At 46.6% G+C, this 24,697-nt stretch overlaps 1 protein-coding gene across 1 annotated transcript in view; it reads right to left on the bottom strand.

Moving 5' to 3' along the window:
- The window catches only part of LOC139268440 (bromodomain-containing protein 3-like), a 153,506-nt gene that overhangs the window by 3,485 nt on the left and 125,324 nt on the right, over positions 1–24,697 (bottom strand). The window contains exons 8-12 of the mRNA XM_070886594.1: positions 22,177–22,305; positions 18,263–18,448; positions 16,617–16,793; positions 16,393–16,423; positions 9,604–9,632 (exon numbers count right to left, since the gene is read on the bottom strand). Coding sequence (XP_070742695.1) covers positions 9,604–9,632; positions 16,393–16,423; positions 16,617–16,793; positions 18,263–18,448; positions 22,177–22,305 — 552 coding nt within the window. The remainder of the gene's footprint in view (positions 1–9,603; positions 9,633–16,392; positions 16,424–16,616; positions 16,794–18,262; positions 18,449–22,176; positions 22,306–24,697) is intronic.

The raw sequence follows: 24,697 nt of genomic DNA, 5'->3' as shown, positions 1-24,697 counted from the left end.
TTCTTCCTCTGCTTCTTCTTTGGAGTTGCTGAACCTCCTTTTTGTTTGATCCACATGTTTGCAGCAGATTTGTCCATTGGTAAGTTTAACGACCAGAATCCTATTTCCCTCTTTGGCAATCACAGTGCCTGCGAGCCATTTGGGCCCTGCAGCGTAGTTGAGGATAAAAATAGGGTCATTTACATCAATACATCGCGCCCTCGCATTCCTGTCATGGTAGTCATATTGTGACTGGTGCCTGCTCTCGACAATTTTTTTCATGGTAGGGTGTAGAAGAATAACCGGGTTTTGAGCGTCCTTTTCATTAGCAGCTCTGCGGGTGGAACTCCTGTGAGCGAGTATGGTCAGGATCTGTAGGCCAACAGGAAGCGTGATAAGCGGCTTTGTAGGGAACCCCCTTGGATTCTGAGTATCCCCTGTTTGATTATCTGCACTGCTCGTTCTGACTGGCCGTTTGAGGCCGGCTTGAAAGGTGCCGTTCTGACATGGTTAATTCCATTGCCTGCCAATGAAGTCCTGGAATTCAGTGCTCGTGAAGCACGGGCCATTGTCGCTGACCAAGATGTCCGGTAGACCGTGGGCGGCGAACATTGCCCGTAGACTTTTTTCCGTGGCAGAGGATGTGCTTGAATTTAAAATGTCACACTCAATCCATTTGGAATAGGCGTCTACTACAACCAAAAATATTTACCCATGAAAGGACCTGCGTAGTCCACATGGATGCGTGACCAAGGCTTGGCGGGCCATGGCCAGGGGCTAACGGGGGCTTCCCTAGGCGCATTGCCCAGCTGAGCACACGTGTTGCACCTGCGAATACAAAGTTCCAGATCTGCGTCTATCCCTGGCCACCAAACGTGCGACCTGGCAATTGCCTTCATTATGACAATGCCCGGGTACTCATTGTGGAGTTCTCTGATGAACACCTCTCTGCCCATCTGGGGCATGACTACGCGGTTTCCCCACAGTAGGCAATCGGCGTGAACCGAGAGTTCATCCCTGCGGCTGTGAAATGGTTTAAATTCCTCAGGGCATGCCCTGTACGTGGCTGCCCAGTCCCCATTCAGGACACATTTCTTGACTAGAGACAATAACGGGTCTCTATTTGTCCAGACTTTAATCCGATGGGCTGTCACAGGTGAGCCTTCGCTTCTGAAAGCTTCAACAGCTATGACCATCTCAGCAGCATGCTCGGTAGCCCCCTTAGTGGTGGCTAGCGGGAGCCTACTGCGTGCATCGGCGCAGTTTTCGGTGCCCGGTCTGTGCCGAATTGTGTAGTCATAGGCAGCTAACGCGAGTGCCCACCTCTGTATGCGGGCCGATGCGTTTGCATTTATGGCCTTGTTGTCGGACAAAAGGGACGTTAGGGGTTTGTGATCTGTCTCCAGCTCAAATTTCCTGCCAAACAGGTACTGGTCCATTTTCTTTACTGCATATACACATGCGAGCGCCTCCTTTTCTACCATCCCGTAGCCCCTTTCTGCCTGGGACAGACTCCTGGAGGCATAAGCTACGGGCTGTAACTGATCCTTGGCATTGACATGCTGCAACACACACCCGACACCATAGAACGACGCATCGCACATTAACACAGGTTTCTTACATGGGTCATATAGTGTTAACAGATTGTTGGAACATAACAAATTGCGTGCTCTATTAAAAGTCCTTTCCTGGCTGTCCCCCCAGACCCATTCGCGACCTTTGCATAGGAGCACGTGTAGCAGCTCTAGCAGCGTGCTCAATTTGGGAAGAAAGTTACCAAAATAGTTCAGGAGCCCAGGAACGAACGCAGCTCCGTCGTGTTACGGGGTCTGGGTGCTCTCTGGATCACTTCAGTCTTGGACGCAGTAGGGCTGATCCAGTCTGCTGCTACCCTCATCCCCAGGAATTTTACCTCTGGAGCTAGGAAGACACACTTCGCCTTTTTCAGTCGCAGACCTACCCGGTCCAATCTGCGTAGCACCTCCTCCAGGTTGTGGAGGTGTTCTTCAGTATCGTAACCCGTGATGAGGATGTCATCCTGAAAAACCACCGTCCCTGGAATCAACTTGGAGGCTTTCCATATTTCGTTGGAAGATCGCGGCGGCCGAGCAAATCCCGAACGGACATCTGTTGTACTCAAACAACCCCTTGTGTGTCGTGATGGTGGTCAGCTTCTTCGACTCACTCGCCAGCTCCTGGGTCATGTAAGCTGAGGTCAGGTCCAATTTTGAAAAAATTTGCCACCGGATAGCGTCGCAAAGAGGTCCTCCGCTCCCGGTAGTGGGTACTGGTCTTGGAGTGACACCCGATTGATGGTGGCCTTGTAATCGCCACATATCCTGACCGACCCATCCGCCTTGAGCACCGGCACAATCGGGCTCGCCCAGTCACTGAATTCGACTGGCGAGATGATGCCTTCCCTCAACAGGCGGTCCAATTTGCCTTCTATCTTTTCCCGCATCACGTACGGCACCGCCATGGCCTTGTGGTGTACTGGCCTGGCGTCCGGGTTTATGTGAATCACTACCTTGGCCCCCATGAAAGTGCCAATGCCGGGTTAAAATAATGAGTCAAATTTGTCCAGGATCTGTGAGCATGATACTCGCTCCACAGAGGAAATTGCATTGACATCGCCCCATTTCCAGTTCATGACAGCAAGCCAACTCCTCCCCAATAGTGTGGGACCATCCCCCGGGACAACCCAGAGTGGCAACCTGTTCTCCGAATCTTTGTGAGTCACGACTACCGTGGCACTGCCGAGCACTGGAATGATCTGCTTTGTGTAAGTCCGTAGCTGTGCGTCAATCAGCGATAATTTTGGCCTCCTGGCCTTGGATGCCCACAACTTTTCGAACTGTTTGATACCCATCAGGGACTGGCTGGCCCCCGAGTCTAGCTCCATTGATACTGGGATGCCATTGAGGAGCACTTTCACCATTATCAATGGCGTCCTGGTGTATGAACTGTATACGTGCTCCACATGAACTCGCTGAACTTCAGCTTCCAGTAATTTCCCCCAGCGTTCATTTCTGCAAACTCTGGCTGAGTGTGTGCCTCCACGCCTCCAACATGAGCTGCTGTTGGAAACAAAAAGTCCCTTGCCAGTCGATCGTCCCTGACTGCCCCTGTTATTGTCCTTGAGTGCACCATTAACAGGTGTTGATGGCCCCATTACTGGCCGCATTGTCCCTTGCAATGGCGTGAATCGCCGTTCAGCTTGCCATTGTCTCTGTCGAACTCCCCCTCTGGGTTCGACTACATGTTGGGGCATGCCCGATTGCCCTTGTCTGCCTGGAGAACTGTGTGCTGCTTTAACAATGTTGAATCTCTGTCCCAACCATTCCTTAACACAGTACCTCTCGTCTGTTCTGCTAGTGGCCATGCTCGCATGGTTTAAATCCCAATTTCTCGTTGCCATTGATACGTCCTTACTATACAGTATAAATGCACACAAGACCCATACTTGAGCGGTCAGTCTGTGACCTGTCCTTTATTCCTTAGCACTCAAGTGCAGCAAGTGGGTGGAGCTTCCCCTTTTCTATCTGAAGGTCCAGGTTAGGAGTGTCTCCCACAAGTTCACCACCTAGTGGTCATTGTTCTCTCAGTGTACAACTTAGGTCAGATTATACATGGGTTACATTGCTGGTTGAATACACGACAGGGAGGCCTACAAAAGGCCAGCGTGGTGAGCCGGAGAGGTGGCAGCAGAGTCAGGAGGCCTACAAAAGGCCCAACGTGGTGAGTCGGAGAGGCGGCAGTCGGCGAGAGACGGGAGCAGAGTTGGGAGGCCTACAAAAGGCCAGTGTGGTGAGTTGGAGAGGCCTATAAAGGCCCAGCTTGTACAGCTCCAGCCGGGAGAAAAAGCAAAAAAGAAGTAGAAAGAAATCAAAAGGTGACGTCACAGCCAAAGGGGTAAGTGATTGGCTGGCAATTGGTGAGTAGCTTTTCTTTTTATTTTTTATATCAGTAAGTAACCTGTTAACACTGTTGTCACCAAATTAAGTGTATCTAAGGGTTAAGTCATGGCAGGAGAGCTCGGTCACGTGATATGCTCCTCCTGTACCATGTGGGAACTCGGACACTTTTGGTGTCCCTGACGACTACATGTGTGGGAAGTGCATCCACCTCCAGCTCCTGACGGACTGCGTTGCGGAACAGGAGCTGAGGGTGGATTCACTCTGGAGCATCCACGATGCTGAGAATGATGTGAGTAGCACATGTAGCGAGTTGGTCTTACCGCAGGTGAAGGGTCCACAGCCAGCTAGGGAATGGAAGACCAGCAGGAAGAACAGTGCAAGGAAGGGAGTGCAGGGGTTCCCTGCAGTCATCCCCCTGCAAAACAGATACACCACTTTGAGTACTGTTGAGGGGGATGACTCATCAGGGGAGGGCAGCAGCAGCCAAGTTCATGGCACTGTGGCTGGCTCTGTTGCACAGGAGGGCAGGAAAGAGAGTGGGAGAGTGATAGTGATAGGGGATTCAATTGCAAGGGGAATAGATAGGCGTTTCTGCGGCCGCAACCGAGACTCCAGGATGGTATGTTGCCTCCCTGGTGCAAGGGTCAAGGCTGTCCCGGAGCGGGTGCAGGACATTCTGAAAAGGGAGGGTGAACAGCCAGTTGTCGTGGTGCACATTGGTACCAACGATATAGGTAAAAAAAGGGATGAGGTCCTCCGAGACGAATTTAAGGAGCTAGGAGCTAAATTAAAAAGTAGGACCTCAAAAGTAGTAATCTCAGGATTGCTACCAGTGCCACGTGCTAGTCAAAGTAGGAATCGCAGGATAACACAGATGAATACATGGCTTGAGCAGAGATGCAGCAGGGAGGGATTCAAATTCCTGGGGCATTGGAACTGATTCTGGTGGAGGTGGGACCAGTACAAACCGGACGGTCTGCACCAAGACAGGACCGGAACCAATGTCCTTGGGGGAGTGTTTGCTAGTGCTGTTGGGGAGGAGTGAAACTAATATGGCAGGGGGATGGGAACCAATGCAGGGAGACAGAGGGAAACAAAATGGAGACAGAAGCAAAAGACAGAAAGGAGATGAGTAGAAGTGGAAGGCAAAAAACAAAGGACCACTGTACAGCAAAATTCTAAAAGGGTCAAAGTGTAATAAAAAGGCAAGCATGAAAGCTCGGTGCCTCAGGAACCTGAGGTAGTTAGAGTGGGTGAGAGCGCAGATGAACAGGACCCCAAGAAAGAATGCAAAAGGCAGGAGGCAACAGAGCAGAGTAGCACTGGGGTAAGTGTAAACCACAAGGTGATAGGAAGGGACAATATGTATGAATATAAAGGGGCTGCAGGAGGGGTCAAAACTAAAAATCATGGTTTAAAAACTAGTATTAAAACACTCTACCTAAACGCACGCAGCATTCGAAATAAAGTAAATGAGTTGACGGCACAAATCATTACAAATGGGTATGATTTGGTGGCCATTACAGAAACGTGGTTGCAGGGTGGCCAAGACTGGGAATTAAACATACAGGGGTATGTGACAGTTCGGAAGGATAGACAAGAAGGGAAAGGAGGTGGGGTAGCTCTGTTAATAAAGGATGATATCAGGGCAGTTGTGAGAGACGATATTGGCTCTAATGAACAAAATGTTGAATCATTGTGGGTGGAGATTAGAGATAGTAAGGGGAAAAAGTCACTGGTGGGCGTAGTTGAAAGGCCCCCAAATAATAACTTCACGGTGGGGCGGACAATAATCAAGGGAATAATGGAGGCATGTGAAAAGGGAATGGCAGTAATCATGGGGGATTTTAACCTACATATCGATTGGTCAAATAAAATCGCACGGGGTAGCTTTGAGGAGGAATTCATAGAATGCATACGGGATTGTTTCTTAGAACAGTATGTTACAGAACCTACAAGGGAGCAAGCTATCCTAGATCTGGTCCTGTGTAATGAGACAGGAATAAACAACGATCTCCTAGTAAAAGATCCTCTCGGAATGAGTGATCACAGTATGGTTGAATTTGTAATACAGATTGAGGGTGAGGAAGTAGTGTCTCAAACGAGCGTACTATGCTTAAACAAAGGGGACTACAGTGGGATGAGGGCAGAGTTGGCTAAAGTAGATTGGGAACACAGACTAAACAGTGGCACAACTGAGGAACAGTGGAGGACTTTTCAGGAGCTCTTTCATAGTGCTCAACAAAAATATATTCCAGTGAAAAAGAAGGGCGGTAAGAGAAGGGATAACCAGCTGTGGATAACCAAGGAAATAAAGGAGAGTATCAAATTAAAAACCAATGCGTATAAGGTGGACAAGGTTAGTGGGAAACGAGAAGATTGGGAAAATTTTAAACGACAGCAAAGAATGACTAAGAAAGCAATAAAGAAAGGAAAGATAGATTACGAAAGTAAACTTGCGCAAAACATAAAAACAGATAGTAAAAGCTTTTACCGATATATAAAACGGAAAAGAGTGACTAAAGTAAATGTTGGTCCCTTACATGATGAGAAGGTGGATTTAATAATGGGAAATGTGGAAATGGCTGAGACCTTAAACAATTATTTTGCTTCGGTCTTCACAGTGGAAGACACAAAAACCATGCCAAAAATTGCTGGTCACGGGAATGTGGGAAGGGAGGACCTTGAGACAATCACTATCACTAGCGGGGTAGTGCTGGACAGGTTAATGGGACTCAAGGTAGACAAGTCCCCTGGTCCTGATGAAATGCATCCCAGGGTATTAAAAGAGATGGCGGAAGTTATAGCAGATGCATTCATTATAATCTACCAAAATTCTCTGGACTCTGGGGAGGTACCAGCGGATTGGAAAGCAGCTAATGTAACGCCTCTGTTTAAAAAAAAGGGGGCAGACAAAAGGCAGGTAACTATAGGCCGGTTAGTTTAACATCTGTAGTGGGGGAAAATGCTTGAAGCTATCATTAAGGAAGAAATAGGAGGACATCTAGATAGGAATAGTGCAATCAAGCAGACGCAACATGGATTCATGAAGGGGAAATCATGTTTAACTAATTTACTGGAATTCTTTAAGGATATAACGAGCATGGTGGATCGAGGTGTACCGATGGATGTGGTGTATTTAGATTTCCAAAAGGCATTCGATAAGGTGCCACACAAAAGGTTACTGCAGAAGATAAAGGTACGCAGAGTCAGAGGAAATGTATTAGCATGGATAGAGAATTGGCTGGCCAACAGAAAGCAGAGAGTCGGGATAAATGGGTCCTTTTCGGGTTGGAAATCGGTGGTTAGTGGTGTGCCACAGGGATCGGTGCTGGGACCACAACTGTTTACAATATACATAGATGACCTGAAAGAGGGGACAGAGTGTAGTGTAACAAAATTTGCAGATGACACAAAGATTAGTGGCAAAGTGGGTTGTGTAGAGGAGACAGAGAGGCTGCAAAGAGATTTAGATAGGTTAAGCGAATGGGCTAAGGTTTGGCAGATGGAATACAATGTCGGAAAATGTGAGGTCGTCCACCTTGGGGAAAAAAAAAAAACAGTAAAAGGGAATATTATTTGAATGGGGAGAAATTACAACATGCTGCGGTGCAGAGGGACCTGGGGGTCCTTGTGCATGAATCCCAAAAAGTTAGTTTGCAGGTGCAGCAGGTAATCAGGAAGGCGAATGGAACGTTGGCCTTCATTGCGAGAGGGATGGAGTACAAAAGCAGGGAGGTCCTGCTGCAACTGTACAAGGTATTGATGAGGCCGCACCTAGGAGTACTGCGTGCAGTTTTGGTCACCTTACTTAAGGAAGGATATACTAGCTTTGGAGGGGGTACAGAGATGATTCACTAGGCTGATTCCGGAGATGAGGGGGTTACCGTATGATGATAGATTGAGTAGACTGGGTCTTTACTCGTTGGAGTTCAGAAGGATGAGGGGTGATCTTATAGAAACATTTAAAATAATGAAAGGGATCGACAAGATAGAGGCAGAGAGGTTGTTTCCACTGGTCGGGGAGACTAGAACTGGGGGGGCACAGCCTCAAAATACGGGGGAGCCAATTTAAAACTGAGCTGAGGAGGAATTTCTTCTCCCAGAGGGTTGTGAATCTGTGCAATTCTCTGCCCAAGGAAGCAGTTGAGGCTAGCTCATTGAATGTATTCAAATCACAGATAGATAGATTTTTAACCAATAAGGGAATTAAAGGTTATGGGGAGCGGGCAGGGAAGTGGAGCCGAGTCCACTGCCAGATCAGCCATGATCTTTTTGAATGGCGGAGCAGGCTCGAGGGGCTAGATGGCCTACTCCTTTTCCTAATTCTTATGTTCTTATGTTCTTAGGAGTGTCTCCCACAAGTTTACCCCTTGTGGTCAATGTTCTCAAGGTGTACAACTTAGGTCAGCTTATGATAGTTGAATACATGACATCAGCTCCCCCCCAAAGTCTTATTGGGATCACAGGTCAAGTCTCTCTGGTTGTTGGGTGCTGGCCTGAGTGTCTGCTGTTTGCGATGCCTCAGGCCTGTCTGGACTGCCCACAGTGACTGGGCTCTCCTCCATTTGGTTCCGGTGTTCGGTCACCTGTGGTGGAGTAATCTCTATGTCGTGTTCTTCCTCGGCTTCCTCTATGGGGTTGCTGAACCTCCTTTTAGTTTGATCCACGTGTTTGCGGCAGATTTGTCCATTGGTAAGTTTAACTACCAAAACCCTATTCCCCTCTTTGGCAATCTCAGTGCCTGCAAGCCATTTGGGCCCTGCAGCGTAATTAAGGACAAAAACAGGGTCATTGACATCAATACATCGCGCCCTCGCATTCCTGTCATGGTAGTCACATTGTGATGGACGCCTGCTCTCAACAATTTCTTTCACAGTAGGGTGTAGAAGGGATAACCTGGTTTTGAGCGTCCTCTTCATTAGCAGCTCTGCGGGTGGAACCCGAGATCGAGTGTGGTCGGGATCTATTGGCGTGATAAGTGGCTTTGTCGGGAACCCCCTTGGATTCTGAGCATCCCGTTTGATTATCTGCACTGATCGTTCTGTTTGGCCGTTTGAGGCCGGCTTGAACGGTGCTGTTCTGACATGGTTGATTCCATTGCCTGCCATGAAGTCCTGGAATTCGGTGCTTGTGAAGCACGGGCCATTGTCGCTGACCAAGACATCTGGTAGACCATGGGCGGCGAACATTGCCCGTAGACTTCCTACCGTGGCAGAGGATGTGCATGAATTTAAAATGGTATACTCAATCCATTTGGAGTAGGCGTCTACTACAACCAAAAATATTTTTCCCATGAAAGGACCTGCGTAGTCCACATGGATGCATGACCATGGCTTGGCAGGCCAGGGGCTAAGGGGGGCTTCCTGGGGTGCGTTGCCCAGCTGAGCACACGTGTTGCACCTGTGAACACAAAGTTCCAGGTCTGCATCTATCCCTGGCCACCAAACGTGGGACCTGACAATTGCCTTTATCGTGACAATGCCCGGGTGTTCATTGGTAAGTTCTCTGATAAACACCTCTGCCCATCTGGGGCATGACTACGCGGTTTCCCCAAAAGTAGGCAATCGGCCTGAATCAAGAGTTCATCCTTGCGTCTATGAAAAGGTTTAAATTCCTCAGGGCATGCCCCGTACGTGGCTGCCCAGACCCCATTCAGGACACATTTCTTAACTAAAGACATTAGCGGGTCTTTATTTGTCCAGACTTTAATCTGACGGGCTGTCACAGGTGAGCCTTCGCTTTCGAAAGCTTCAACAGCCATGACCATCTCAGCATCGTGCTCAGTTGCCCCCTCAGTGGTGGCTAGTGGGAGCCTGCTGAGTGCATCAGCACAGTTTTCAGTGCCCGGTCTGTGCCGAATTGTGTAGTCATAGGCGGCTAACGCGAGTGACCACCTCTGTATGGGCGGGCCGATGCATTCGCATTTATGGCCTTGTTGTCAGCCAAAAGGGACGTTAGGGGTTTGTGATCTGTCTCCAGCTCAAATTTCCTGCTAAACAGGTACTGGTGCATTTTTGTCCTGCATACACACATGCTAGCACTTCCTTTTCTACCATCCCGTAGCCCCTTTCTGCCTGGGACAGACTTCTGGAGGCATAAGCTACCGGCTGTTACTGACCAGTGGCATTCACATGCTGCAACACACTCCCCAACCCCATAGGACGACGCCTCGCACGTTAAAACAAGTTTCTTACACAGGTCATATAACGTTAGCAGTTTGTTGGAGCATAACAAGTTGCGTGCTCTATTAAAAGCCCTTTCCTGGCTGTCCCCCCAGACCCAATCGCGACCTTTGCGTCGGAGCACATGTAGCGGCTCTAACAGCATGCTCAATTTGGGAAGAAAGTTACCAAAATAGTTCAGGAGCCCCAGGAACGAACGCAGCTCCGTCGTGTTACGGGGTCTGGATGCTCTCTGGATCGCTTCCGTTTTGGACGCAGGAGGTCTGATCCTGTCTGCTGCTACCCTTCTCCCCAGGAATTCTACTTCTGGAGCCAAGAAGTCGTACTTCGCCTTTTTCCAGTCGCAGCCCTCCCTGGTTCAGTCTGCGTAGCACCCCCTCCAGGTTGTGGAAGTGTTCTTCAGTATCATGACCCGTGATGAGGATGTTGTCTTGAAAAACCACCGTCCCTGGAATCGACTTGGAGGCTTTCCATATTTCGCTGAAAGATCGCGACGGCCAAACGAATCCCGAACGGTCATCTGTTATACTCAAACAACCTCTTGTGTGTCATGATGGTGGTCAGGTTTCTGCAGGTATATTGCTGATACCTGCAAGCTCTGGCTGGGTGTTTGCCTCCACACCACTGGAGGCCCCATTGTTAGAAACAAAAGGTCCGTTACCAGTCGATCGTCTCTGAAACTGTCCTTAAGCGCACCATTAACAGGTGTTGATGGCCCCATTACTGGCCACATTGTCCATTGCGATGGCATGGATCGCCGTTCAGCTAACCATTGTCTCTGTTGAATTCCCCCTTTGGGTTCGACTACATGCTGGGGCATGTCCGATTGACCTTGTCTGCCTAGAGAACTGTGTGCCGCGTTAACAATGTTGACTCCCTGGTCGTTTGTCGCATTTGAGCCAAGATTTTTGACATCATTCTGGTCTCTTCCTCCCCTGAGATAAATGTCTGGGTTATCAGAGCCACCGCTTCCAAGGTCAAGTTTTTGGTCTCAATCAGTTTCCTGAAAAACCCAGCGTGCCCGATGTCCTCAATAAAAAAGGTCTCGCAGCATCTCCACTCTGCATGCATCTGTGAACTTACATAAGCTCGCCAGTCGCCGAAGATCTGCCATGAAGTCTGGAACGCTTTGCCCTTCTCGCCGCCGGTGTGTGTAAAACCGGTATCTCGCCATGTGCATGCTGCTCGCCAGTTTAAGGTGTTCCCCGATCAACTTACTGAGCTCTTCGAACGTCTTGTCCGCTGGCTTCTCTGGCGCTAGGTCCTTCATCAGGAAGTATGTTCTAGATCCACAAACCGTCAGGAGATGAGCCCTGCGTTTATCGGCCGAATCCTGTCCCAACCATTCCTTAGTGACAAAACTTTGCTGTCGTCCCTCAATAAAAAGTCGTACCAACACAGTACCTCTCTTCTGTGCTGCTAGTGGCCATGCTCGCGTGGTTTAAATCCCAGTTTCTCGTCACCAATGATATGTCCTTACTATACAGTATAAATGCACACGAGGCCCATACTGGAGAGAAGGTCACTGTGACCAGTTACCTTTATTACCAAGACCTCAAGTGATGAAGGTGGGTGGAGCTTCCCCTTTTATACCTGAAAGTCCAGGTTAGGAGTGTCTCCCACAAGTTCACCCCCTTGTGGTCAATGTTCTCAAGGTGTACAACTTAGGTTAGCTTATACATGGGTTACAATGATAGTTGAATACATGACAGTAGAGGTCGTGGGTTTGCGAGGTGCTGTCTAAGAAGCCATGGCAAGTTGCTGCAGTACATCTTGTAGATAGTACACACTGCAGCTATGGTGCACCAGTGGTGGAGGAAGTGAATGTTTAAGGCAGTGGATGGGGTGTCAATCAAGCGAGCTGCTTTGTCCTGGTGTGCAGTCACTGTTGTAATGAAACGCAGCAGTCAAATTTCTCACATCCAAATCCTACAAACAGCAATCAGTTATAGGGATGTTGATTGAGTGATAAATATTGGCCACACAGAGTACTCCCTTGCTTTTCTTTCAATTATGTAGATCTTTTACGTACAAATGAGGGGGCAGGCTGGGCCTTGGCTTGAGTCTCATCCAAATCACCAGAATAAATGAACTGAATTGCTCAATTTTTCACAATGTATTCGAATCACATAACACAGCATCAGCAAGGTAAACAGCACTTGACTGCTTAGTGAGTTTTCACAAGCAAGATGTTATTATTCAGCATTTTTATCTTAAAAAAAAAACATTTGTACATTCCCTATGTTTGACCTAGTATAAACACCCATTTTTGGTTTGGGAGGCAGTGTGTTAATATTTAAAACCTGTGCCAATATTTAAAACAAAATGACTTCATAGATAGTGTTGCAGCACTTTGCCTTGGTTTTTCACTTCAGTCAAAAGCCTGTGATTTTTCAAGCGAAATTGAATTTCAAATGGGATCGCTCCCTCATAGTACCTAGGTCATTTTTATGCATAGGGACAAATTTCATTAACCACACACAAACATCTAAATTATATAAAGAGAAAGTGACAATGCAGTACTAGGAAGCTTTTACATTGTCAGAGTACGATCTGCCTGGTCCCTGGCACTAATTGAAGAGTAGGGAAGTTCTCACAATGTCCCAATCAACATTGATCTCTCAACCACCACCACCAAAACAGACTAATTGTTCATTTATCTTATTCATGGGAGGTCTTGCTGTGCACAAATGGCCTGGCCATGTTTGCCGACTGAACAGTGATGTTTCAAAAGGGACAGGGAGGTGGACACCTGCTTAATCAGCTTAGACTAGAAGGCCTTTGACAGGATATCGCACACGTACCTGATGGACGTGCTCTCCAAAATGGGGTTTGGGGAGGGTATCCGCAATTGGATCCAACTGCTCTACAGAGACATCAGTAGCGCAGTTCTAATCAACGGGTGGGAAACCGAAAGCTTTCCAATCAGATCTGGAGTCAGGCAAGGCTGTCCTCTCTCGTCTGTCTTGTTTGTGTGTTGTATCGAGCCCTTTGCCGGGTCCATCAGGAAGGATGCGGGCATTAGAGGGGTGACGATCCCAGGCAGCGGAGGTGCTCAGGTCAAGACCTCCCTGTACATGGACGACGTAGCCATCTTTTGCTCGGATCCGTAGATTACTCACAATCTGCGACCAGTTTGAACTGGCCTCGGGAGCGAAGGTCAATCGCAGCAAAAGCGAGGCCATGTTCTTTGGCAACTGGGCCGACTGATCCTTTATTCCTTTCACCGTTAAGCCAGATAACCTGAAGGTGTTGGGAATATGGTTCGGAGCGGACGGGGCGTGCGCCAAAAACCGGGAAGAGCGTATCGCCAAAGTGAAGCAAAAACTGGGATGATGGAAGCTGCGCTTCCTCTCCATGGCAGGAAAGTGGTCAGGAGTGAGGTGCTCTCGGGGTTGTTGCACGTGGCACAGGTCTGGCCCATCCCTCGCTCCTGTGCCGTGGCAGTCACCCGGGCCGTCTTCCACTTTGTCGAGGTCCAAAATGGACCGTGTCCGCAGAGACACAATGTACAAATCTCTGGACAGTGGTGGAAAGGATGTTCCGAACGTGGCCCTCATCCTGATGGCCACCTTTGTGTGCGGCTGCATCAAGCTGTGCACAGACCCTCGGTACGCAAACACCAAGTGTCACTACGTGCTGAGGCTCTACCTGTCCCCGGTGTTGCGAAGGATGGGCCTGGCCACGCTGCCACGAAACGGCCCCACCAGCTGGACCATGCCTGTCCACCTGTCCTTCGTGGAAAGGTTTTTCACAAAAAACCCGTTTGACTACAAAGCCATAAAACAGTGGTCAGCACGTAAGGTCCTGGATGACCTACGAAAGGAGAGGGTGGACCCTGTCGGGTGGTTCCCCGAGCAGACTGTCGAACTCATTTGGCAGAACGTCTCATCGCCAGAGCTTTAACACAAGCACCAAGATGTAGCTTGGTTGGCGGTGAGGAGGGCCCTACCCGTCAGAGCGTTCATGCACAGCCGGCGTCTCAGCAGCACGGCACGGTACCCCCGAGTCGGCTGCAGGGCGGACGAGACTCACCCATCTCCTTCAGGGTTGCGCCTTTGCAAGGTAGGCCTGGAAAGAGATGCAGTGGTTGTTGCTGTCGAGGTTCATCCCGAGCAACTCCGTAACACAGGACTCTATGCTCTACGGGCTGTTCCCAGGGACACACATCGAGACAGACATCACCTGCTGCTGGAGGGCCATCAACTCAGTGAAAGACGCACTTTGGTCTTGCTGAAACTTGCTGGTCTTCCAGAGCAGGGAGATGTCCACGTCTGCGTGTTGCAGACTGGCACAATCCAAGATCCAGGTCTACGTGCTGAGGGGCGCACTAAAAATTGGTGCAGCCGCCGCAAAGGCACGGTGGGGAAGGGCCACAGTTTAATAAAGCCATTCCACCACGGTAAACCCAGGGGATGGAATCTGTATAAAACTCCCCTCGGGCTGCAATGGTAAACCTTTTGTATACATAGAGCACCATGATCTGCAAACACCTATGTAGTGCCATGTATAATGCAAGTTCTGTTGTGTAATGCATGTTGGAAAGAAATGTAACTGTACCCTCACTGTGTACTGTATTGTGACACATGTAATGTAACTTGATGAACGTACCACAACGTATCCTGGATTGTATGAATCGTACCTTGAAATGCAAAATAAAGAAATGTATTGAACGGAACTGCGGTCAGCATCCAAATGTAATGTATGGAATTGCTGAATGCATCCAAATATCCTGAACTGCTTTCGAATGTATTGTGCAAATTTTTATATGAATAAAGTATATTTTGAAATTTTAAAAAAAGTTTCAAAAGTAATTGATTGGCTGTGGAGCATTTTGGGACATCCTGCAAGATGCAAATGGTGCTGTATGAATGCAAATTCTTTATTTATATTGAGGTAAGCTAATGTGTCTTGGAAACGTGAAAAGAAGCCCACGTTAATGAAATAAATTCAGTGTCCCCACAGGATATCTCCAGTTTTCAAAATTGGTAGAATGTAAGACTTAGTTTTAACATTAAAACTTTTTAAACACATGATCATGAGAATAATCTGACATAATTATACATTTGCAGAAGGTTTATTACCTAACTTCTGTAAAAAAAAAAAATTAGAGGCACAATTTTGAACTTTTCTTTTATAGATAACTTTTATACATACACATACTCCCTTTCTTGTAATCTTTTCTGATTATGGGAGCTTTCGTGTATTTTCCAGTGATAAATTCTAATTAAGTTACTATCTTCTATTAACTCTTAATAATCAAATCAAGACAAAAATAGCCTTTTTCAAGTTGCCGTGGCTTCTTTAGATTTTTATAACTAACTCGCCAATTCAAAGATAATGGCCTCAATTTTCCACAGTGATTTGCACCATTTTTTTTGGCCCAAGTTAAAAAATACAATTTTTCCCTATCAATTTGCACCAGTGTAACTCAGTTAGTTAGTTATGATTTTTTTTAAAAAAGGGGGCGTAACCTGCCACCCACACCAATTCTGACCAGCTCAGAGTTACTCCAGTTCTTCTTAGGCCAGGATATGTGGCCTCTGTAGAAACCACTTCTGCTGAGTTAAGGAAATCTGCACAGGTAAGTAAATTAGTGCAGCAAATGTCCGGATAGCAGCAGCCTGAGTGGGGGTGGGAAGCCTTTCAAGTAGAGTTAGGTGCGGGGACCAGGAGGGAGGAGGCCATTCAGCCAGGGATAGGGACTGGGAGGCCATTTGACCAGGGAATAGGTGCGGGGACCGGGAGGGAGGAAGCCAGCCAGGGATAACTGTAGGGACCGGCATTGGCGGGGGGGGGGGGGGGGGGGAAAGAGAAGGGAGAGAGAAGAGAGACTTTAGTAATTCAATGGAGGTAAGTGACTGCAATCTGCAATGTATTTTAATGTACCTGGCACAGGTTGCGAGCTGGCTCTAGGTTTCACTTTCCATCCTCAGCCCGCATTGTGTCCCTGGTTACCGTGGCACCCGATCTTTTTGGTGCAGATCAAGGCTCCACCTCCAAAACTAAAGGACAGGCTAGGCAGTGCCAAAAAGAAGAAATCAAATCAAAACGGGGAAACTTGGATGATTATTTTGCCGTACTTGGGCCCTAAAAAACAGGCATAACTCTTCAAGTACACCAAAAAACAGCTTTGGGGAAAATTGAGCCCAAGGAACTATCATAATTTTAACTGAATAAAACACAGTCTGTTGTTTGTTCAATTGTCACATGGCTCCTCCCCTCAAAAAACAGTTTGAACTGACCTTGCAACATTAGGTATTTGTCGAATTTGACCGGAGCAAATGTTGGTTATTTTTTTTTTTAAATACTGCTGGCTTTAAATGCAAGTATTTTTTTTTGCTGGATTTAGCAGGACAACCAACAAGTCTAAAATAGAATAAAATATGCTTTGGTCTTGCCCAACACTCTTTCCCATCTTATCTTAATAAATTGAAAGTGGTGCGGCACCCTGGGATGAGTCCGTGCCTTCAGAAGGAGAGGAAACACAGTGGGAGAAAGTTGATGACAAAATCTGAATGTACCTGTTTTCCACAGAGACTTTCTTGGATTTCTTTTTCTGCAATTGCTTGGATTTGATTTTCTTCCTTTCATCATTTTTCTTCAATTTATTTTTATCTTTTCTCTTTTCCTTTTTGACTTTGCCTTTTTTCTTCAACTTAGACAGTGGAGCTCGAGTTAAGGCTTTAAGCTGATCATGTACTGCTTTCAACTGTCAGGGATAAATGATAGAAATCAAACTCTCCAAATACTTAATTAGCATGCTGTCACATTGAGTTTGTTCAGCTCAGAAACTAGTTAGAACAGCACACGTTCTACTGCTAGCTGGCAAAGTAAACTTGATATTAAACAGGTCTAGTGACACAAATCAGGCTTGCATTTATACTTCAGACTGTTTTCATGAATCAAAAGATAACAAAAAAGTCAGTACTTCACTCCCAACTGCTTTTTTTGGTTACTTTGAGTCCCTGCACCCCCTTCCAAGTACTTGACATCATTCTTAAAGAGTGGTGGCCAGAATCCTCCAGCCCTCTGGCATCACCCTCATATCTAAGGAGGATTGAGAGATTGTAACCAGAGCCCCCGTTATCTCCATCCTTACTTCCTTCAGCAACCTTGGATGCATCCCATCCATTCGAGTAACTTTTCAACTTTGAGCGCTGTGATCCTTTTAAGTACCTCCTCTTTATTTATTTTTTTATCCTATCCCATTTCTCTACTACCTCCTCCTTTACTGTGACATTAGCAGCATCCTCTTTAATGAAGACAGAGGCCAAGTATTCATTTAATACCTCAGCCATGCCCTCTGCTTCCATAAGATGATCTTTTTGGGGTCCTAATCTGCCCCACACTTCCTTTAACTACCCTTTTACTATGTATATGTTCACAAGAAACTTGTGTGTTCCTTTTTGTTACCTGCCAGTCTATTCTCATTCACTCTCTGCTCCTCTTATTTCCTTTTTGATTCTCCCCTGTACTATTTGTATTCAACTTGGTCATTAATTGTGAACGCAACATTTATCACAAGCCTCCTACTTCTGTTTCATTTTAATCACTATATCTTAAGTCATCCAGGCTTTTGATGCACTTCCTTTCCCCCTCATGGGGATGTGTCGAATCTGTGCCTGAAATATCTCCTCTCTGAGGGCCTCCCATTGCTCAATTACTGTTTCACCTGCCAATCTTTGACTCGATCGCACCTGGGCCAGATCCCTTTTCACCTCATTGATGGCATCCCTCCTCCAGATGAATATTTTCACATTTGATTTTTCCTTTGGACACAAGTGGTGTATGTGGAAGTGAAGGGGAAGAACTGAAGAGTGAGGAAAAACTTCAGCAAATATTCATCAATATTGATTGCACTGTCTCTAAGACAATTCATGTAATTTCTCCCAGTGAACACAAGGTCTTTTTCTATAATCACATATAATTACACCTCTGCTCTTTTGAAGGAAATGGCCAAAGGAACAAGGTGATGCAATGAATCAATTTGACATCAAAGAACATTGTGGTAACGGAGTACATGGACTGGTACTGACTGACAAGCAAGCATATGACCCTCAGTTAATGCATCAGTCTGGCAATGAAGGAAAGAGAACGAGTAAGTTGCGATTTTGGTGGCATCAAAACAAAACAAATTGAGAGTGAAATGTTATTAAAATATTGTAAACTCTTGCTTACCTGATCCTGAAGCTGAGCAAGGCACTCCTTCTGCTCTTTTCCTGAGTTTTCGGAGCTACTTTCAGCTGAGGAGCTGTCACCACTATTTTCACTTGATGATTCGGTGATTTGAGTAGTGGATTTTGCCAATAGTGCAGTTTTAACAGGTTCATCAGGTATTTTTGCAAAATGCATCTCAAAAACATCCTGTTAAAAGAGAGACAGAAAGACAGATTTTACATAGAGGATTAACTGAGGTATCAGTTATCTAGCACTTATTTCAATTGACATTTTCACAAGGGAAGAAATATTTTGTGGAAATAAGTGTGTGGTATAAAGCAAAATAATCACTTCACAAGAACAATTAGATTCTATTGTAAATGTCAGAATGAAAATGTCAGATTTAGACTGATAATTCAAGCTATTCTATGTACAGAAAGAACACAGAATTCATTTAAATATCAAAAATACTTCTGTCTTGACAAGAACTTTGAATATGTACTGTACATATTTCAGAACCACAGACTTCTGGTTAGTTCCATTTTAAAGTTGTAACATATTTAAAGATAATTAGTTACGCATAGGGAGTCAAGACGCAGTATTCAGTTCAGGGCTTTGTGTGTTTGTGGGGGCGGGAGGGGCAAGGGAGGGGGGCAGTTAAAGAGCGATGGAATGCAACCAAGAGGCACAAGAGGAATGAAGGCAGAAAAACTAACTGTCCTTCCTTCTGCCTTGGCCCTGCCTTTACTCTCGGTTTGAGAAACAAGGTTATGATGAGCAGTCTTTCCTCCCTCAAGCACCAGAATTGCTATCGGTGCAATGTGTGTGTGGGGTCGGGGAATTCTGCTGGGCTATATTAGAGAGGGATGGATGAGAGTAGAGGGATTAGATGGGTGGAGGGAGGAAGTACATGGTTACTGAGGAAAGGCAGATAAACTACCATAGAAGGGAGGGGTGCCTGAAATAGCCGACTCTTCCCCAGCCCCATTTCCTCAGGTGGGTGGGGGGGGGGGGGGGGGGGAGGGGAAGAAGGTCGCCCAAGGAATAGCTACTTCCACCAAAAGACCTGGTTTTGCTCAGAAGGTGGAGGGGATGGGGATAAAGGGGGTGTTCCTTCCTTAACTCTCTTCCAGCCCTGAATTTGCTTACAATTAGGGGTAGTGGGCAATGGAGGGGAGGGGAGGTGGTCACAGAATCAGAGAAATTTACAGCACGGAAGGAGGCCATTTCGGGCCATCGTGACCACGCCGGCCGACAAAAAGCTATCCAGAATAATCCCACTTTCCAGCTCTTGGTCCGTAGCCTTGTAGGTTATGGCACTTCAAGTGCTTTTTAAAATGTGGTGAGGGTTTCTTCCTCTACCACCCTTCCAGGTACTGAGTTCCAGACCTCCACCACCCTCTGGGTGAATACATTGCCCTCATATCCCCTCTAAACCTCCTACCAATTACTTTAAATCTATGCCCCCTGGTTGTTGACCCCTCTATCTCGGCCCTCATAAGGTCTCCCCTCAGCAGCCTCTGTTCCAAAGAAAGTAAACCCAACCTATCCAATCTTTCCTCATAACTAAAATTCTCCTGTTCAGGCAACATCCTCATAAATCTCCTCTGTATCCTCTCTAGTACAATCACATCTTTCCTGTAATGTCGTGACCAGAACTGCCTGCAGTATTCTAGCTGTGGTCTAACTAGTGTTTTATACCGTTCAAGCATAACCTCCATGGAGGTGGGCAGGGGGTGTGGGGCAGGAAATTTACAAACAAAAAAAAGGAAAGGACTTGCAATTATATAGCGCCGTTCACAACCTCAGAATTAGAGTCAATTAAGTACTTTTAGAAGTTGTAGTCACTGTTGTAATGTAGGAAACACAGCAACCAATTTGCACACAGCAAGCTCCTGTAAACAGCAATGCGATAATAATCAGATAATATGATTGAGGTTAATTGAGCGATAAATATTGGCCTGGACACCGGAGATTTATCCCCTGCTCTTCCTCAAAATAGTGCCATGGGACTTGTACGTCCACTTGAGAGAATAGACAGGGCTTCGGTTAACGTCTCGCCCAGAAGATAGAACCTCCGACAGTGCAGCAGCCTCAGCACTGCACTGGAGTGTCAGCCTAGATTTGTGTGTTCAAGTCTCTGGAGTGGGAATTGAACCCACAACCTTCTGATTCAAAGGCAAGGTGCTACCCGCTGAGCCACGACAGACTCTGGGAAGGCCAGCGGGAATAGGTTTTTCCTTATTTTTTTTTAAAAAAACATTCGCAGGATGTGGGCATTGCTGGTAAGGCCAGTATTTATTGTTCATCCCCAATTGACTTCGAGAAGGCGGTGGTGAACCGCATTCTGGAACTGTTGCAGTCGATGAGGTGAAGGCACTCCCAACAGTGCTGTTAGGTAGGGAGTTGCAGGATTTTGACCTTGCGACGATGAAAGAACAGTGATATCTTTCCAAGTCAGTATGGTTTGTGACTTGGAGGGGAACTTCGATGTGATGTTCCCATGAACCTGCTGCCCTCATCAGTCTCGGTGGTAGAGGTCACAGGTTTGGGAAGTGCTGTCAAAGAAGCCTTGGCAAGTTGCTGCAGTGAATCTTGTAGATGGTACACATGGTGCACCGGTGGTGGAGGAAGTGAAAGTTTAAGGTGGTGGATCTGGTGCCAATCAGGTGGACTGCTTGGTCCTGGATGGTGTTGAGCTTCGAGTGTTGTTGGAGCTGCGCTCATCCAGGCAAGTTGAGAGTATTCCATCACACTCCTGACTTGTAAATTGTGGAAGGGCTTTGGGGAGTGAGGAAGGGAGACACTTGCCACAGAATACACGTGTGTGTGGCTGGTCTAGTTAAGTTTCTGGTCAAGCGTGACCTCCAGGATATGAGTGGGGTGGGGAGGGTGTGATTAGATGATGGTAATGCCAATGAATGTCAAGGGGATGTCTAGACTATAGCTTGTTGGAGATTGTCATTGTCTGGCATTTGAGGTGCAAATGTTACTTGCCACTCATTAGCCCAAGCCTGAATGTCGTCCAGGTCTTGCTGCATGTGGGTATAGACCACTTCATTTTCTGAAGAGCTGCAAATGGAACTAAACACTGTGCAATCATCAGCAAACATCCTCACTTCTGACCTTATGCGGGTGGGAAGGTCATTGATGAAGCAGTTGAAGATGGTTGGACCTAGAACACTGCCCTGAGGAACTCTGATGGCAGGCATGTTATGTGTTAAGTATGTAAACCTGTAAATACCATGTCTAACCACCAGATGGCTTATCCCCTGGAGTCCCAAGGAATCCCACACAGGCTGGAGAGGCACTCTGAGATCTGTAATAAAGGACTGCGGTCACACCTTACTTTGAGCTTGCAATATGTAGTCTGACTCTTTATTCAAGACATAACATTATGTACGCCTAACTTCATGTCGGGTGATTGGGTTACGAGGCTGGAGGGCAGATGGTTGTGGGGAAAAAGCCAAAGGTCAGCCCCTTCAGGGAGTGGGAAGAGATGAACCGTACCGGTCTATGGAAATAGATTAGATGGCCCCTCTCGGGTGCCTTGAGTGAAGGCCATGCCGAAAAGGGATCCATTGTGGTGAGAAGGGTGATTTGGAAAAGAGCTACATGGATGATAAATTTTCCAAATGGGTGTTGAAGATTACCCAACTGCAACAATTTATCTACTGGTCAAAGCCACAAAGGCTCAGAAAGTTAAGACTGCTCCACAGCAATACTCAATACACAGAGCCTGCAGACTTAACAGTTCTATCAGTTAACTCTCAATTTCCTATATACAGTGGCACCTACAGGCACTGCAGTCAACAGTTTTATTATGCATTTTTTTTTTCATTGAGATAGTAGGACATAGGATTTTTCAATGCATTTTGAAATGCAAATAGTTTAAATAGTTTTATATTTTATGAATGGATACACTATACTCTTACCTGAAGTTTTCGGCCCATAACTACTATTGCATGGTCTGGTGGATTATACTTGTAGCAGTTCAAAAATATTAATCTCACATCTGCAGCAAACTCCTGGGTATCTCTGTATTCGTGGTTGCCCATTTTTTTCTTGCAAGAGAAGATTGAAACATAAAACTCAGAAAATCAATTGTATTAAAAACTTAGCTCCTGCTGATTTTAAGAGCATGACAACCACACCCCTAAAACGTTTTTGATGTTCATTAAAGTTACCAACATTGGTCAAAACAAAATAGGAATAATGATCAGTAACATATTCACTTCCATGGTCAGCATAGTCAAATATAAATCATATCCTACACCTCAATGTATCTTCTACATTAACCAAGACTGAGCAGAACTTTTTCCAACACATTGAATTACAAAGGCTATAATTACATATTCATAGCTAGAGGCACGTTATTTATACTTTATAGTGGCTGGAGAGATTTGTGTGGTCAGGAGCGAGCAGTCATGCATGAATACAGGAAATGTTGAGCTCTGTTCCAGTCAGTAAATGTTAGAGGTGTTGACAGCAACATTTTGCGTGTGTTTTTTTTTAAAAAAAGAAAAAAGAGTACTTGAAGTTTATTACCCAGGCGGTCCAACTTGGCTTGATACAGTACTGCATTTATACACTTCTGTGGTGTCAAAGCCATGCACTGAGACATAGCCTATTCCCATCGGATCACCCGCCATCGACATCAGCAACGGCTTAAGACACGACAACAGCCCAGTCGACCCTGCAAAGTCCTCCTCACTAACATCTGCAGACTTGTGCCAAAATTGGGAGAGCTGTCCCATAGACTAGTCAAGCAACAGCCCAACAGTCATACACACAGCCAATGACCCAGAATCATCATCCCTGGGTATGTCCTGTCCCACCGGCAGGGCAGACCCACCCGAAGTGGCCGCACAGTGGTATACAGTCGGGAGGGAGTGACCATGGGAGCCCTCAATATTGACTCTGGATCCCATGAAGTCTCATAGCTTCAACTCCAGCATGGGCCAGGAAACAACCTGCTGATACCACCTACCCTCAGTTGATGAATCTCCTCCATGTTGACCACCACTTGGAAGCAGCACGGAGGGAAGTAAGGGAACAGAATGTACTCTGAGTGGGGAACTCCAATGTCCATCACCAAGAGTGGTTCGGGAGCACCACTACTGACCAAACTGGTTGAGTCCTTAAGGACATAGCTATCAGACTAAGGCTGCGCCAGGAGGAGAACCAACACAAGGGAAAAACTTACTTGACCTTGTCTTCACCAATCTACCTGTTGCAAATGACCACCATGCTAAATGGGATAGATTCAGGACAGATCTTGCATTTCAAAACTGGGCATCCATGAGGCGACGTGGGCCATCAGCAGCAGTAGAATTATAATTCACCACAATATGTAACCTCATGACCCGGCATATCCCTCACTCTATCATAACCATCAAGCCAGGGGACCAACCCTGGTTCAATGAGGAATGCAGAAGAGCATAACATAAGAAATAGGAGGAGTAGGCCACTATTCCTGCTCCGCTATTTAATAAGATCATGGCTGATCCGATTATGGACTCAGCTCCACTTACCGCCCGCTCTCCATAACCCTTTATTCCTCGATCGCTCAAAAATCTGTCTGTCTCCGCCTTAAATATATTCAATGACCCAGCCTCCACAGCTCTCTGTGGCAGAGAATTCCATAGATTTACAACCCTAAGAAATTCCTCCTCATCTCCATTTTAAATGGGCGACCCCTTATTCTGAGACTATGCCCCTTGTTTTAGTTTCCCCTATGAGTGGAATTATCCTCACTGCATCCACCTTGTCGAGCCCCCTCATTATCTTATATGTTTTGATAAGATCACCTCTCATTCTTCTGAAACTCCGAGTATAGGCCCAACTTACTCAACCTTCATAAGTTAACCCCCTCATCTCCAGAATCAATCTAGTGAACCTTCTCTGAACAGCCTCCAATGCAAGTATATCCTTCCTTAAATACGGAGATCATAACTGTAAGCAGTACTCCAGGTGTTGCCTCACTAATACCCTGTACAGTTGTAGCAGGACTTTGCTGCTTTTATACTCTAGCCCCCTTGCAATGAAGGCCAACATTCCATTTGCCTTCCTGATTATTTGCTGCACCTGCATACTCACTTTGTGTTTCATGCACAAAGATCCCCAGGTCCCTCTGTACAGCAGCACGTCACAATTTTTCTCCATTTAAATTATAATTTGCTTTTCTATTTTTATGCCGAAGTGGATAACCTCACATTTTCCCACATTAAACTCCATCGGCAAGTCAGGAGGTTGGCGAGTCAGTAAGGCCGAGATCGTCGAGTCGGGAACTCGGCGAGTCGGCAAGGCCCCCGAGGTCGGCCAGTCGGGAGGTCAGCGAATAGGTAGGCCGTGAGGTCGGCGAGTCGGGAGGTCGATCAGTCGGTAAGGCACTGAGGTCGGCAAGTCGGTGAATCGGGAGGTCGGCAAATAGGTGAGTCAGGAGGTCGGCAAGTC

The sequence above is a fragment of the Pristiophorus japonicus genome, chromosome 8 (genome assembly GCF_044704955.1).
Source record: "Pristiophorus japonicus isolate sPriJap1 chromosome 8, sPriJap1.hap1, whole genome shotgun sequence".
Taxonomy (NCBI): domain Eukaryota; kingdom Metazoa; phylum Chordata; class Chondrichthyes; family Pristiophoridae; genus Pristiophorus; species Pristiophorus japonicus.
Note: the sequence above shows the minus strand (reverse complement) of the source record. Positions and strands in the feature narration are given on the sequence as shown.